At 46.6% G+C, this 16,297-nt stretch overlaps 2 protein-coding genes across 2 annotated transcripts in view; both read left to right on the plus strand.

Moving 5' to 3' along the window:
* The first annotated feature begins 714 nt into the window (after positions 1-714).
* On the plus strand, positions 715-4,258 carry LOC116421702 (myosin-7B-like). The gene is made up of 3 exons (XM_031953904.1): positions 715-1,334; positions 2,644-2,747; positions 4,218-4,258. Exons 1-3 carry the CDS (start codon positions 1,064-1,066, stop codon positions 4,224-4,226), a joined length of 384 nt encoding a protein of 127 aa, XP_031809764.1. The 5' UTR covers positions 715-1,063; the 3' UTR covers positions 4,227-4,258.
* A 1,993-nt stretch (positions 4,259-6,251) lies between these two features.
* The window catches only part of LOC100914511 (myosin-7B), a gene marked incomplete at its 5' end in the record, with an annotated part of 33,355 nt that continues 23,309 nt past the window's right edge, over positions 6,252-16,297 (plus strand). The window contains 9 exons of the mRNA XM_031953901.1: positions 6,252-6,342; positions 6,925-7,081; positions 7,289-7,316; positions 11,792-11,815; positions 12,025-12,117; positions 12,401-12,464; positions 13,648-13,746; positions 15,565-15,668; positions 16,037-16,175. Coding sequence (XP_031809761.1) covers positions 6,252-6,342; positions 6,925-7,081; positions 7,289-7,316; positions 11,792-11,815; positions 12,025-12,117; positions 12,401-12,464; positions 13,648-13,746; positions 15,565-15,668; positions 16,037-16,175 — 799 coding nt within the window. The remainder of the gene's footprint in view (positions 6,343-6,924; positions 7,082-7,288; positions 7,317-11,791; positions 11,816-12,024; positions 12,118-12,400; positions 12,465-13,647; positions 13,747-15,564; positions 15,669-16,036; positions 16,176-16,297) is intronic.

A 16,297-nucleotide genomic window follows, 5' to 3' on the forward strand; every position in this document is an offset into this window, starting at 1 on the left:
TCTCTTTTTCAGTCTCAGTGTTTCTCTTTATCTCTGTATTTCAATTTCTCACTGTCTTTGATCCTGTATTTTAGTTTTAGTGTGTTTCTGTATTTCAATCTCTCAATGTCTCTATCTCTGTATTTCAGCCTCCCAATGTCTCTCTATTTCTATATTTCAACCTCTTGTGTTTCTCTTTGTGTCTGTATTTCATTCTCTGTTTCTGTCCCTGTATTTTTTCTGTGTGTCTGTATTTCAGTCTCTGTGTCTCTGTATTTGTCTTATCTCTGTATTTCAGCCTTCCAATGTCTCTCTCTATCACTGTATTTCAACCTCTTGTGTTTCTCTTTGTTTATGTATTTCAATCTCTGTCTCTGCCCCTGTATTTCAATCTCAGTGTCTCTATATCTCTGTGTTCTAGTCTCTATCTCTTTATTCCAGCCTCCCAATGTCTCTGTTTGTCTCTGTATTTCAGTCTCTCAGTGTCTCTCTCTGTCTTTGTGCTCCCCTGACAATAGGAGGTAAAAATAGCCCCTGGGCGGTGCTGGCTGGGATGGAGATAAAAGGGAATTTGCCTTTTGTGTCCTGTGGCCAGGATGGGGGGGTCACTGGGCCCGCGCTGACACATGGGGATTGCTGACATAGCTCCCCTGCTGACCTTGACAGGGCTGATAAAAGAGGCTGAGCTGCCCCAGGCCTTCACTTCGGGTGCTGAGGTTGGTGATATCGGGTGGGGGAGTGTGAGCTGGGCTTGAGTGTGGTGGGACTCTGGCTATGTGAATGGCTATTCACACTTGGCTATATCTGCAAATGTGTAGCTCTGTGGGTATGTCTGTGGGAGGGCAGGTCTTTGACTACGTCTGTGAATGCGGAGGTGGACAAGACAATGAGTGGGGAGGAGTCTGAGTGGGCAAATAGACTTCTCTCCGAGGGGTCTGAGTGTGGATGTGTTTACCAATGACATGCTGCGTCCTAACTTGTAGCTCTATGTGTCTGTGTGTGAGTGTGGAGGAGGAGGGAGGGTTGGGCTGTTTTTTGCCCCTAACTTGGCTTCTAACCTGAGAGTGGCTGAAGGAACAATTCCATGAAGCTCCAGGGCCTGCCCTCCTGCCTCCTCCAGGGATCTTGCACACTGACTTGCCCTGGACCAGCCCTGGTACTCCCTCATCGACCCTTCTTTATTTCCTATCTTCTCCCCACAGGACTCCCCGGATTCTCTTTCTATTCCTTACTTCTTGTCGTCGCGACTACCATCTGTGCCACCATGATGGACCTGAGTGAATTGGGGGAGGCTGCCGCCTACCTGAGAAAGAGCTACCAAGAAATGGTGAAGGTGCACACCGTTCCAGGCGATGGTGAGAGTGGGTATGGGACATAGGGTCGCAGACTCAGGCCCAGGTGGGGGACTGCAGTGTGGGGAATCTGAAGCCACAGGGGCTTGGGTGTTGGAGACCACAACACAAAGCCAAAGCTCTAATTAAAGAGTAATAGTTATCATTATAACAATAGCTCATTTTGGCACCTGATATGCCTAATATGGCACTTTAAGGTTTACCAAGTCCTTTCCATGTTTTATTTCACTTGATCCTCACAATCCCTGTGAAGTAGGTGCTATTGTTATTTCCATTTTAATAAGAAGGAAACATAGGTTAAGAGGGGTTAAGTGCCTTGAAAAATCTCACATAGCGAGTATCTGAGGCAGGATTCAGACTAGTGTTCCTGACTCCCAGCCTCATACTCTCACCCAGGGGAGCCTTGTCTGCCTATTAGTAAATTCAACAGACATTTAATAAGCACATCTACAGGGGGAAAGAATGCTTCTAGGCCTTGGATACCTTTGGCTGAGATGTGATTCCTGCCCTCATGGAGCCCATTTACAGATTCCAAACTATAAAACCCAATATAACTCAATGAGTACATTAAAGCGGTGTGAAAGGAAAGGCAGTGGGTAGATCTGAGGGGAGGAAGGCTGAGGGTGTCAGGGGAAGAGTTGGTTCTCAAGTGAGCTGCATTTAAAAGGATGGGTAGGAATCCAACCAGCCAAGAGGGGGAGGGAGGACATTCCAGGCATAGAGAACAGTTTGAACAAAGGTGGAGACAAGGGGAGAGTGATGTGAACACAAGGACAAAGGGGCTGTGGGCCAAGGGCCCTGGAAAGAGTCAGAGGCACAACACGCCTACCCCTAGATGGTTAGGGCAGGCTACCTCTGTTAAACCTCTGGGCTGTGGGGGTCATAAGGAGGGATTTTCTTCTGTGTGTATTTGGTCTCTTTGTCTCTCTATGTCCATATTTATAGACATCCTCATTCCCAGATGAGTAAGGTGAATCTTAAAGGGGACTTATCCAAAATCACCCTGTGAGTTAGTGGCTGAGCTGAGGTCAGAATCTAGGTTTCCCGCTTCTAAGTATCCCTCATGTACACAGAAACGTCAGAGCTTTCTTAGGGTTGGAGGAGAGGGAAATGAGGAACCTCAGGGATAAGGGTAGGAGAAGACCCAGTGTTTGGGAGGGTAATATTGTTGGGGTGGGTAATAGGAGGTCTCAGAGATGGGGAGATCAGAGAGAGTTATTGTTTTCACATCTATCCCTGGAAGCTCCTGAACCCTCCACTAGAAGAGGTTCCCTCTTTCCCAATCCTGACATTCTTATTTCCCCTTCTCCAGGGAAGAAATGGGTCTGGGTCCCTGATGAGCAGGAAGCCTATCTGGAGGCAGAAATCAAGGAGATAAAGGCTGGCAGAGTCACTGTGGAGACCAAGGACCAGAAGGTAAGAGCTCCTGCACTTCACTTTCCCAGAACTTGTTCTTTGCCTGAAAATCCCTGACACATCTAACCTCCCCTACTCTGATAGCTCTGGGACCCTCAGACTACCTGGGTCCGGCCCTATGATCCCAAAACACACCATCTGCCCTACCCCAAGTAGCCAGAACTCAAGGGAAATCACCTTCCCAAGGATGAATGAAGTCTTACTCTAATCCCACTTTTGACTCTAGACAGGTAAGTCAGGGCCGTGACTGTGACAAAGAAATAATAAGATCTAGGAGAAGATGCAGAGGAACTATGTGAACATGGTATAAAGCACTTAGTGTCTCTGGGCTCAGTTTCTTGCAAAGTGAGAGGGTTGGACTAGATCACCTCTTAAGGTCCCCTTCAGCTCTATAGCTGTAAGCCTGTAAGGGCAAACACACACAAATCAAAGGCTTATTCTAACCTATAAGCTTGCTTTCTCTGTTTCTTTGTCTCTCTCTGTCACACACACACACACACACACACACACACACAAAAAAAAATCTACAGAGGTAATAAGAGGAAGGGGAAGACATGATTAACTCGATACACTTCCCCATGGAGCAATTGGCCATCTGGCCATAATTATAAAGGAGATGTAATTGGAAGAAAAAATCATTTGAAAAATAGATTGAAGGTGTGTGTGTGTCTTGGATGATCACAGGTTCAATATGAATCCTGTGTGCAGTAGTAACCCCCAAAAGCCAATGGGCTCTAAGGCTGAATGAACAGAAGTCGAGAGTCCAGGGTGAGGAAGCTGATGGTCTTGTCATGTATTCTAACTGGATAATGCTGATTCAAGTTGAATAGCACTGAGGGGGTTCAGTGGAGAGAACAGTGGGCCTAGGGTCAGGAAGACGTAGGTTTAAGCCCTACTTACCTAAAAGTAATCACCTTAGTCAGCCTCAGTTTCCTCATTTGTAAAATGAAGGAATTGTATTCAATGGACTCTAGAGTCCTTTCTGGTCTAAAATCTATGATCCTATGGTCTGTTCTTCTAAGCTCCAAGGGCAACACAGATCCATAGAGGAAAAACATTTTTTGTCAGCAGAAAGCTCACCATTTAAAATAAGGGGGAGGTGGATATATAAATGAGAGGCAGGACAGTAGCAGACATAAAACCAGCCTCAAGACCAGGAAGACCTGCCTTCAAGCCTCACCTCTAATATCCTGGCTGTGTGACCCCCAATAAAGTACTTAACCTCTCAGTGCTCTAAAAATTGCAGATAAGGTGTGGATCAGCACTGGTAGATGAATATCCTTATGTGGGAATTCCTCTCCCTATCTCCTATAAGTATATAGGATATATAGGTCTAATATAGGTGATTATAGGGTAAATGATACCATGATTAATTGCTTCCATTTCTTTTTTTCTGCTTGGGTTTTTGTTTGTTTGTTTGTTTATTGTCATCATCGGATTTGTTGTTGTTGTTGTTGTTGTTTTGGCAAGGCAAAATGACTTGCCCAGGGTCACATAATAAGCGCAGGGTGTTTACTTAGAATATAAATTCAAGATTAGGGACTAATTTTATTTCTGTCTCTGTATTCCCATCACATAGTAAAATACTTTAATAAATACTTTTGGATTTAATTGAATCATTGAATTGCCAGAGTCTTTTTTTTTTTTTTTTTTTTGCATTTTTGAGAGATTTTCAAGCCCATTTCATGTTTTCTCATCTACAAATCCCACAGTTTTTTCCATTATACCTCAATTAAATGAACTGAAGGCCAAATAGAGAAGCCTAAGAGATATGGAAAGGGAAGGATCACTTTGAACTGAGAAGAGGGATAACAGACGGCTTCCTGGAGGTGGTGGCACCTGAGCTGGGCAGTGAAAGATAGATACATTTCAGCAAGGGGAGATGGGCAAGGGAAGAGGGATCCATTCCACACATGAGCAAAGGCTTCTTCCCACCTTAAATTATCCTTCATTTTCTTTTAAATGAGAGGCTTTATTATTTATATTTATATGTATAAATATAGTTATATTATAATTTTTATTTATATTATCTGTGTCAGATTATAACTCTTAGGAAGATATTGTAAGCTTTTTGAGAGCAGGAACTATTTCTCAGTTTTTTGTTTGTATGCCTAGTACCTAACACAGTTCCTGGCACATGGTAGGCATATGGCCTTAATTGAAATGAATTGAATGAAACTTGATACTGCACAAGACTTAATTAAGGAAATGGGGAGGGTAAGCCTGGAAAAGAGAAGAGCCATAATGGATATTTTGAAGCAGCCTAATATAGGGCACTGGACTACTTATTAGCCGTGTGACTCTGGCCAAATCACAATTTGTCTCTGCCTCAATTTTTTCCATACATTAAGAAAAAGGGGTGTGGGTTGAACTCAATTGCCTTTGAAGTATCTTTTTAGTTTTAAATGTTTGATTCTATGATCTCTTTCATCAAATATCTGAAAGAGAGAGAGGGAAACAAGTGTTTATTTAGTACCAACTATGTGCCAGATATATTAAGCACTTTATAAATATTATCTCATTTGATCCTCACAATAACTTGGGGGAGGGGGGGGGAGATGAGTGCTATCATTATGCCCATTTTACAGTGAGAAAACTGAGGACAGCTGATTAAGTGCCTTGCTCAGGCACTTAGCCCATAAGCATCAGAAAACTCAAGTCTTCCTTATTCCAAACTCAACGTTCTGGGTACTACACCACCTAGATTTATTCCACTTGGTGCCAGAAAACAGTATTAAGAGAGTTAGGGTATGGGGGCAGCTAGGTGGCTCAGTGGATAGAGCACCAGCCCTGAAGTCAGGAGGACCTGAGTTCCAATCTGATCTCAGATACTTAAACATTTCCTAGCTGTGTGACCCTGGGCAAGTCACTTAACCCCAATTGCCTCAGCAAGAAAGAGAGAGACAGAGAGAGGGAGGGGCAGAGAGAGACACACAGAGAGAGACAGAGAGAGAGAGAGACAGAGACAGAGAGACAGAGACAGAGAGAGGCAGAGAGACAGAGAGAGAGAGAAAGAAAGAGAGAGAGCAAAATTCCAAGGAAGCAGATTTCAGTTCAGTAGAAGAAAAGACTTTCTAACAGTGCACCCATGGGATAGTAGGCTTTGGGAGGTAGTGAGCTCCCTGTCACTGAAGATCTTCAGGCAGAAGCTAGATAACTCCTTGTCTGGGATTTTGTAGCAGGGATTCCTAAACTGGGGAGCAGGCTGGACTGTATGAGCTCTCAGGTCCCCTCCAGCTCTGACCTTCTGGCCTCCCCTACCCCTCACCCCAGAATAGTAGCCCTGCCCTCTCCTCCTTTGTGCCCTTCTCTTTCTCAAAACTGATCAGCTGGCTCATGTGGACCCTCTCCTGGGTGTGTGACTGGGGCCTCTGCATGAGATTGGGGCCAGGAGGGGCCCAGGGGAAAAGGTTTTGGAGACACCCAGTGATGGTCCCCATTTCCCCTCCAGATCCTCACCGTACGTGAGGCTGACGTGCAGTCCATGAACCCACCTCGCTTTGACCTGGTGGAGGACATGTCCATGATGACCCACCTCAACGAAGCCTCGGTCCTACACAACCTTCGTCAACGCTACGCCCACTGGATGATCTATGTGAGTCCCTCAGGCCAGGGCAGGTGCCCAAGTCTGGGGTCCTGCAGAGGGCCCTGGGAAGGGCAGCCCCACATACCAGAAAATTCCTTCAGCCAGGTTGGGGGGATCACGGGCTCCTGGAGGCGCCTCAGTCAGCACCTGACAGCTGATCAGACAACGGTCTTTTTGAAGCATCCCACCATAAACTGGGCCTGTGCTGGGCACTAGAGAGCCAAAGGCAAGGAAGGGTTCTAAGGGAATCTGCTCTCTCAGCAAAGGATTCTGGGCTAGGCATGGGGGGGGGGGTCAGGGCAACAGCATGTACACAGGTAAGTAAGTACATGCCAAAGATCTTCAGGCAGCACAAAGTGCTGGGGGACAGTGGGGGTCAGTAGGCGGCCCCAGGACCTGCCAGAGACAGTGTTTGAGGGAGCCTGCAGGGAAGCCAGGGATTCTAAGCGGCTGAGATAGGAGGGGGGCAGAGAACCAAGAAGGGGAGGAATGAGTTGGCTACACCAGGAGCGGGGCAGTGGGTGACTGTGGAAAAGCCCTGGAGAGAGGGGCGGCCATGGGATTCTGAGTGGGGTTTCCTTTCTCCTGCAGACTTACTCAGGCTTGTTTTGTGTCACCATCAATCCCTACAAGTGGCTTCCGGTCTACACTGCCCCTGTGGTAGCTGCTTACAAGGGCAAGCGTCGCACGGAGGCGCCCCCCCACATCTACTCTGTGGCAGACAACGCCTACCACTCCATGCTGCAGAGTAAGGGGCCCACCCGCCTGATTCCTGAGTCAGACCCCTCCTGTAGCTCCCCCCATTCTGGTCTATGGACCAGGCTGACTCCCCTGATATGTAGGCACAAGGCCACCAGGGCCTGGGGCTGGTTTGCTTGGCGGGGAGGAGGAGAGGGGGGCAGGAGGAGAAATTGTGCTGGGGACTGAGATCCACATCTCACCCCTTTCCTTATAGATCGAGAAAACCAGTCCATGCTTATCACGTGAGTACCCGATGTTGGGGAGGGAAATGGGAGGCAGGGGAAGGGGCTGGGGGTCCAGCCTAGGGCCAGGGAGCGGATGAGACTGTCTCCTTCCACCCGCATCCTCTCTAGCTCGCTGACTCAGAACTGGGGCTCAGGGTCCCCCAACGCTCCAAACATATATCAGGGCACCAAGGCACTAACTAGACTGGGCTGGGAGTAGTTCCAAGCCTTCAGAGACTATTCCCCTTCCCACCTCACCCACAGAACCACAGCTCTAAGTCAGCCCCTGAGCTTCTTCCTCTGGGAGGGCCTTCCTTTCTGCCTCACACATCTAAGCCTCTAGCTCCCCAGGAGAGTGGGAGTAGGGGACCTGACCCCTATTTCCTCACCAGGCCAAGACTTTCCTTGGGGATCCCAGGGTAGGGGAGGACTAGGGGTGAGGGGGCAATAAAGGGGTGGGAGAAGCCTTCCAATAGATACTGATTGGCTTTTCTGTCACCCAAGCGGAGAGTCAGGAGCTGGTAAGACCGTTAACACCAAGCGGGTCATTCAATATTTTGCCATCGTCGCTGCCCTGGGAGAGGGGCCGGGCAAGAAAGCCGTAAGACCTACCCTGTTTTGGCTTCGGCTTGTTCCCCTTCTTTTCTTCCTCCTTTTCTCCTTTTTCCTATTTTCCTTCTGGGGCTTCTCAGCCCTGGCCCTGCCTGAGCCTCCTCCCCAGGGAGGCAAGACTCTGGCCTGAGCAAGGCTTGACCAGCCCGGGGCCCTGTGTCCAGAGCTCTGGAGTTCCCTTTGCTCCTTCCTCCCAGGACCTCTGGCTTTTATTGAATGATGCCCACCCACCTACAGGTCTCTCCGGGTCCTGTCCAGTCCCGTGTCCATCTGTTGAGCCTTGCTCTCTGGGGGCATTTTGGTTTTGTGGTGTTTTTTTTTCTTGTGCTTTTGACATTATCATTTCTCCCCTCCTTCTATTTTGTCACCTTTCCCTTTTCATGTCTGATCTCCCTGTTTGGGGCGTTTTTTCTTTCTTTTTCCCACCCTCTCTTTTTTTTACCTTTCCTTTTGAATCTTCCCCTTTTCCCCCCTACTTTCTCCTGAGTGGCTAGTGGAAATGAGACAACATAAGGAAAGATAGTTTTGGATCTTTGGGCTAGCAGGGAAAAGCAAAAGCCTCTGAAAGCAAAATTTGGAAAAGCAAAGGGGAGCAGATTCAGATCCCACAAGAGAAGCCCAAGAATAAGAGATTTTGAAAGGAGAGAAGAGTGACCAGGGTCATAACGCCTTTCTCTTCACTGTGAAATCTTGAAAGCTGCCTTGGAAAGAATGTCAGCAATCATTTAGTCCAAGCTAATACCTTAGAAATCTCCTCTGAACTTTCACTTAAAAATTTCCCCTGATGAGAACAGAAGTTCACCACTCAAAAAAGGAAGTCAATTTCACTTTTCCACAAACAGATCCATAACTAAGTGAGGCTACTGGGTGGTTGCCCAAGGTGCTAAAATCTGGAGGAGCTGATAACATTTGAGAAACAATGAGGCAAATTTAGCATGTAGTTAGCAAGAATAATTAGTTAAAATTAGAATCAGTCACTCCAACAATAAGTATTTATTATATGTCTAATAGATAATGCTAGGCACTGAGCTGGGTGGCCTGGAGAGATACAAAGACAAAAATGAAATCATTCCTACCCTCAAAGAGCTTACATTTGATGAGGGGAGACAAGTCAGCAATATTCATAATACATACATATTTGGATGTAGACACAGTAATGTCGGAAAATTGATTAGCTATGTGGTAGAACATTGGGAAATGTCTCAGATAACACTAAGCTTACAAACTGGAGTATTGAAAGGATAGTGATTCTACCAACAGAAGTAGGGGAGTTTGGTAGAAGGATGAGCTTTGGGGGAAAATGATAGTTTTCTCTTTGGGGCATGTTTAATTTGAGATGTCTATGGGTCATCTAGTTTGAAGGCAATTGGTGAGGTAGGACTGAAGATCAGAAGAGAGACTGAGACTGGATATAGAAAGTGACCAACTGCCATAGTTTTGCTGCCTCTTTATTGAGTTCTTTCATTGAGACCTCAACCAGATTTTGTTCCTTCCCACATGGTAGCCTTCTGGAAGGAGCTAGCCTTTTGATATCCTGGGGGTTGTTGTTCACCAGCATAAGGCACCGTCCTGGGTACTCTCCTTGAGTTGATGATCTCCTTGAGATCACAGTTGTCTTGCTGAGGTTTCCCCTACTTTTTGCCAATCAAACTTCTCTTGACTTGAAGAAACACTTCATATTGTTGACCCTGGACCTATCTTGTGGTACTTGCCCTGAATAGAGTATTTTCTAACTAAAATCTATCTTTCCATAATTTTCTCTAGATGATTCTAGTTATGCCCTCTGGGACCAAGAGCAGTAATAATGTACATTTTTCTCAATCAGCAATCAATTAACAAAAAATTCTTATTGTGTCCCTAATACTCTGCTAGGGGGATATACATGAAAAAATGAGATAATTCTTGCCCTAAAAAAGCTTACATTTTACTGGAATGAAAATTCTAAAAAACAGAGAGTTGGCAAAGCCTCTACAATAGTTGGGTCAGGTAAATTCAGAAAATATTGTTGGAGGGATTATTTCATTTTTATTTTTATCCCCAGTGCCTAATACAATGCCTGGAACATTATAGATGCTTATTAAATGCTTATTGACTGACTGATTGATTGATCAGATATGGAATTTCACTGGTATAATAATTTGGTTATTAATATGGCCAATTATACTGATAGTTTTGTTTTCCTAATATTGAACCAGCCCTGCATTCCTGGTATAAATCTTACTTCACTGGTATAATAAACTCCCAAAGAAGAAACTCCCTCTCTCAATGAAAATTAGCACCTTCTTTACAAATTATAGTTATAAAGTTGCCTAGAACATTGCAGGGTTAGGTGACTTGTCCAGAATCACACAGCCAGAGTGTTGTGGAGGCAGATCTTCCTGCCTTCAAGCCCAGCTTTCTATCGACTCTGCCATGCTGCCTCATTCCTACTTTATGGATGAGGATACTGATTAGCTCAAGGTCACCTAGCTAGTTGATATTGTAGCTGGGATTCAAATCCAGGTTCTCTCTACCTTCAAATGCAGCAATTTCTGCCTCTTACAGCTTCCATATTTTGGATCCCTGCAAATATCTGAAGATATCAATCATGTCTTCTCTAGGCTATACCACCATAGTTCCTTCAAATGATTCCCTAGACAGTCTTGAGCTCCACTTTTATTCAATTTGTCAATATTCTTTAAAAAGTGCTATATACGACTGTCCAAAGGTGATCTGGTCTGGACAGAGGACAGTCGTTTCATCCTTTCCCCTTCTACATCTCTTTTTAAAAATTAGCCTTTCTGGCTGCCACCATATTGTTGTGGCCAGGCTTTGGGGAATCCCTCACTATGAGGGGTATATTGTGCGTGGGGAGTAAGCTATTACTTTACATTTACCCTTGGACTTGCTACTTCTGAGAGATGGTCGGAGGAGTACATAGAATACACATATGTCTTTGCAGTTAACCCAATGAGTCAGTCTTTTTAGTCATGTCCAACTCTTTGTGACCCCGACTTGGGGTTTTCTTGGCAAAGACACCGAATGGTTGGCCATTTCCCTCTCCAGCTCATTTTACAGATGAGGAAACCGAGGCAGACAGGGTGAAGTGACTTGCCCAGGATCACCCAGCTAGCAAATGTCTGAGGTCACATTTGAATTCAGGTATTCCTGACTCCAGGTTTGGCACTCTGCACGCTATGGCGCCATCTAGCGGCCCCTAATTGGCCAACAGACCCCACATCCTAAGGCATGTAAGAGTCCCAATCATTTCCCCTAAGTCAGTGCTCAGAGGGGCCAGTGACTGGGAAGCAGCGGAACCTCTGAGCCAGACACAGCGGGGCAGAGCATAGTGCAAGAATAACACAGAGTGTTCATCTTCACAGATCAGTTTCTAGAGTCCTGTGAGGGAGCCAGGGCTGGTATCCTGTGCCCTATTTTACAGAGGAGAAAACCGAAGCCTTAGGGAATGCCAGAGTCAGGATTTCAGCTCCAGTTCCCTGACCTTGAGTTCCCATATGGGGGGGGGGGGACAAAGGGGAGACTCCTTCCTGGCTGAAGTGGGCTGGAGGAGAAGGTGGAAGAGCAAGTAGGGAGCAGAAGGAAGCTCCCCAATCCTCCAGCTCCCCTTTCTATGCCCTTTCTCCTTCCTCACCTCCCTCTCCCCCTTCTCCCTCTGCCTTTTGCGTTTCTCCATCTGCGCCTTCTTCTTTCTCCCAGACGATTCTGTGGAGTTTCTCCTCCAATGGGGACAGCCCAATTGGGTAGTTTTGTTAACCCTGTGCCCAGGTTCTCCCCACTAACCAACATGCTGCCCTTGGCCCTTTAGCCTTCACCTCACAATGTTTCTCACTATCTCACTATAGTTTCTCACTATTTCTCTTTCCTTTCTTCTTTCTTTCCAGCAATTTTTGGCAACCAAGACTGGGGTGAGTTGGGGAGGTCTTAGGGAGGGAAGAGGGAGATCCATACTCTCAGGGCTCCCCTTCACTGCTACACTTGTGTTTCCTAGAAAGCAAATCCGTGAGATTAAAAAATAAAAGGGATCTCCCTGTCAGCCTCCCCCTCTAACTCCCAGCTACCTTTGTAGCCAGAAGCCCCCAATTAAGATGCCCTTTTTTGCCACCCCCCACTCCAGGGAACCCTCGAAGATCAAATCATCGAAGCCAACCCAGCTTTGGAGGCCTTTGGGAATGCCAAGACCCTGAGGAATGACAATTCCTCCCGTTTTGTGAGTCATCCCAGGGAGGGGGCGGGGAAGCAGCCCTGTGGCCCCCAGTCAGGGGTGAGGGTCAGAGTTCAACAGCCAAGTGGTTTGGGGGACAGAGGGGTAGGTGAGGGCACGGAGGGGAGCAGGTGAGGGGGTGAAAGAACAGCAGCCATCCAGGACCAGGACGTGGGGAGTAGAGGTTCAGGTCCTAGAGATACTGGGATGGGCGTGGAGTGAATGGAGGCCTGGGAACCCTAGAATCCAGGCCTACTAATAGCCTGCCTGTGTCCCCTTTGCTCTTCAGGGAAAGTTCATCCGGATCCACTTTGGACCATCAGGAAAGCTGGCGTCTGCCGATATCGATAGTTGTAAGTCAGAGGGAGTGATCTGGAGTGGGGATGGAGCAGACAAAAGATTCTGGTTTTCGGTATACCAGACCTAGCACAAAAGCAGCCTTGTCCTCAAATCTCCAACTTTCCCCTGCCCCATCAACCTCCAGCCAGGCTTGACATTTCAAGATTGTTTTATAACAGAGATGTGAGGTTCAGGAGCACCATCCCCAGGGATAGAAATGGGTAAAAGGAAGGCAGAATGGAGAGAGAGAGAGAGAGAGAGAGAGAGAGAGAGAGAGAGAGAGACAGATTCAGACAGAGAGAGAGAGAGACAGATTCAGAGACAGAGAGACAGAGACAGAGAGACAGAGAAAGACAGAGAGAGGGAAGAGACAGAGACAGAGACAGTGAGAGAGAGAGAGAGAGAGACAGAGAGAGACAGAGACAGAGAAGAAAGAGACACAGAGAGACAGAGGGGGGAGGGAGGGAGAAAGGGAGAGAAGGAAGGAAGGAAGGAGGGAGGGAGGGGGAGAGAGGGAGAGATACACACAAATCCAGGCACACCAGAAATGTTCATTGAATAAATGAAAAAATTCCAAATCTCTGACTTTCCATCTCTTTCTCACACACATATACAGCACTGTCCCAGCTCCCCCTAATGTCACTTAGACATTTACTGACACAGAACCATACACATGTACACATGTCTCTATATAGACATAGTAACACATGCATAGGATCATAAAGTTAGAGTTGGAAGGGATCACACAGGACCACCAAATCCAACCCCTCTATTTTACAATTGGGGAAACTGAGGCACAGAGAGGTTAAGGGACTTGCCCAGTAAGCTGTCAGAAATAGGTCCCTTGACTTCAGAGTCAGTATTCTTTTTACTGTACCATTTACACAACCTCCTTAGAAGCTGACACTCTTAAAGACATGCACACAATGACAGACACCTATGAAGATTCAGAAACACTACTGTACTATACTAACACAGAGATAATGATACTACAGACTTGAATACATACCAGGGAAGATTCACACTCATTCATTCATGTTTTCACTGACACAGCCCAGAACCTCCCTGCATCAGCAAAGGGATGTCCAACTATTCTTCTAGGACAGTTTTCTGTCTCTGAGACCCCATAAGAGAATCTAGGCTAGTTGGTTCTCGTCTTGTGCCCTAACTCATCCTCCCATCCTCCCTCCCACCCAGACCTCCTGGAGAAATCCCGAGTGATCTTCCAGCTGCCTGGGGAACGAGGCTATCATATCTATTACCAGATTCTGTCGGGGAAGAAACCAGAGCTGCAGGGTAAGGGGGTAAGGAGGCTGGGAAAAGGGGACCAAATGAGACTGAGTCTAAAGGGCATGGGGTGACAAGCAGGAGTGTGCTGGTAAATGTTTAATACTGTTGTAAAGGTTTATGTTTTCAGGATACACTTTTAAATTTAACCTGCATTTTTAAAATTTTATCCGTCATCACTAGACAATTAACAAAACAATATACGAAGTCCTAATTTAAAGCATTTGCCAATTTCTGAGGTCTAAATGCTCACATTAAAAATTTAATAATCCTCCCATGTGGGTTAGAGTTGGCTCCAGCACATCCCTGGGTACTGGGCTAGGAGGACAGAGGATAGAGATAGAAGATAGGAAATGAAGGGCCCCAACAGGGAGTCCCAATCTGGAGGCCAGAAAGGTCCAGTTTCTGTCAAAGAGAGATCTAAAACTTCAAAGATCTTAATTCTAGATACCTAGCCTAGAGTTTCCTCAAGGTACTAAAGGGTAATTGTCATGAATAAAAATAAGGATGATTTCTTAAATCAGTTGCTTAAAGTTTTCAGAGTGCGTCCCCCACAACAGAGTAATGGAAGAGAATGAAAGAAGGCTCATTACCCACTTCTCATAGATAAGATACCTGTCTTAGAGAACTCTAGTCATAGGGGTTCAGAGAGAACAGCAGCAGGCTGTCCCAGTGACACAACTAATTGAAATAACTCCCATTGATTTAGGGCTTCACATTTACAAAGCCCTTCCCTCTCATCCCTCCCCCCAACCTAAAGAGGGAGACTGTGCAGTATTAACATCCCATTATTCTTGTGGGTAAACTGAGACTGAGAGAGATGTTCATGGGATTTAAATTACATTTCAACAGTGCACTGCTGCCTCTGGGTAGATGGACCCCCCAAAATACCTCGTTTAGCACCTGTTGGTTCCTTTTCTTTAAGGACATTCTGGGAAAGAAAAGAATGGTGGCTTCTACTCTGGGTGAGGAATAGCAGGACTGGTTCCAAGATAAAAAAAAAAAAGTGTTCTAGATTCAGTTTTTGGGTTTCCAAGTATTGACCCCCATGTTATAGGTAAGCAGAGAAGTGAAATGATTAGGATTAAACCACACAGTCTGAGGATATCTGAGGCAGGATTCGAAGCAGGAGACTCAATACCCGTCCTAGTGACACTATCTTAGGCTACTGAGAGGGAGAGGGAGAAAGCATCCCTCTCAACCAGGGGACTTGGCTTTGGATTCTGACTCCACTATTTACCAGCTGTAGGAACACAGGCAGGTTGCTCAATCTCTCTGACCTTCAATTTGCACCTCTGTAAAATGGGGGTATATATTGCTTGTACCGCCTGCTTAATGAAGTATTTGGTTAGAAGATATTTAAATGCTAGGGAAATGAAAATATTACTAAGAAAAATAGGTTCTCGGAGAAACCTGACAGGGCATCCAATGAGCCAGGTAGAACCCTGACTGACTGACTCTGGAGATGCTTAGAGAAGGTCCATTGCTTCCCCAAGCCACAGTTTACCTTCAAGTCTCTGCAGTTCTGAGTGTGAAATTGCCTAGGGCCAGGCGGTCACCATGGGGACAAGAAGAGAGGAGGCACTGGGCCTGTCCTGTCCTTCAAGAACTGAAATATAGAGGGTTGTCATCTAGAAAAGAAACAGGTGGCCCAGATCCTGAGAAGTAGGACAAAGGGAAGCCTTGGGGTTAGTGTTCTCTGATGCAGGATTGATTGGGGGAGTGGGCACCCTAGCAAGCTTCTGGACAGACTCTGACCTCTGCTTTGAGCATTCTCCTGTGTGAGGATGCCTGCATCAGGCCTGAAGTTTCTCTGTGTGCCCTCAGATATGCTGCTGCTCTCTCTGAACCCCTATGACTACCACTTCTGCAGCCAGGGCGTCACAACTGTGGACAATATGGATGACGGACAAGAGCTGATCGCAACTGATGTATGGGGGTGTGACAGAGTGGAGCCTCTGCCATGGAAGGGGCAAAGGGAGGCCTACAGGGCCCTTAGGACAGTGGGGTGGCATTGGGCATTCTGGGAGAACAGTGGCAAATATAGGGGGATGTAGGGCAATGGGAAAGCAGGCACGCTTGGGGAATGGAAGGACAGAGAGATAATTGGAAAGCATAGATATGAGAGTGGATTTAAGGGAACATAGGGGGAGTTCTCAGGGACAGAGGGAGAGGGGCTCAGGATATCAGGTGACAGAGGGGAACTATATGGTGGAAGGCTCAGAGGGAAAGAGGCAGATGTTTGGGGTGCTCAGGACACTTGTTCCCTGTGTAACCTTCTTGCCACCTTCCTGCGCAGCATGCCATGGACATTCTGGGCTTCAGTGTGGATGAAAAATGTGCCTGCTACAAAGTAGTGGGGGCTCTGATGCACTTCGGCAACATGAAATTCAAGCAGAAGCAGCGGGAGGAGCAGGCAGAGGCTGACGGCACTGAAAGTGAGACCCCAGCCCAGCCTGGATCCTGGATCCTGCCCATTTGGGGACAATGGCCCCCAGTCCTACCAGGTGTTACCTCCAGTGTCCCATCCTCCCAAGCCACTGACCTCTCCTGATCATTC

The sequence above is a fragment of the Sarcophilus harrisii genome, chromosome 2 (genome assembly GCF_902635505.1).
Source record: "Sarcophilus harrisii chromosome 2, mSarHar1.11, whole genome shotgun sequence".
Lineage (NCBI taxonomy): Eukaryota > Metazoa > Chordata > Mammalia > Dasyuromorphia > Dasyuridae > Sarcophilus > Sarcophilus harrisii.

Coding starts and splice junctions, on each gene's coding strand:
- LOC116421702 (XM_031953904.1), top strand. CDS start 1,064: ATGAAGCTCCAGGGCCTGCCCTCCTGCCTCCTCCAGGGATCTTGCACA. Junction 1,335..2,643: donor GCACACCGTTCCAGGCGATG/GTGAGAGTGGGT, acceptor CCCCTTCTCCAG/GGAAGAAATGGGTCTGGGTC.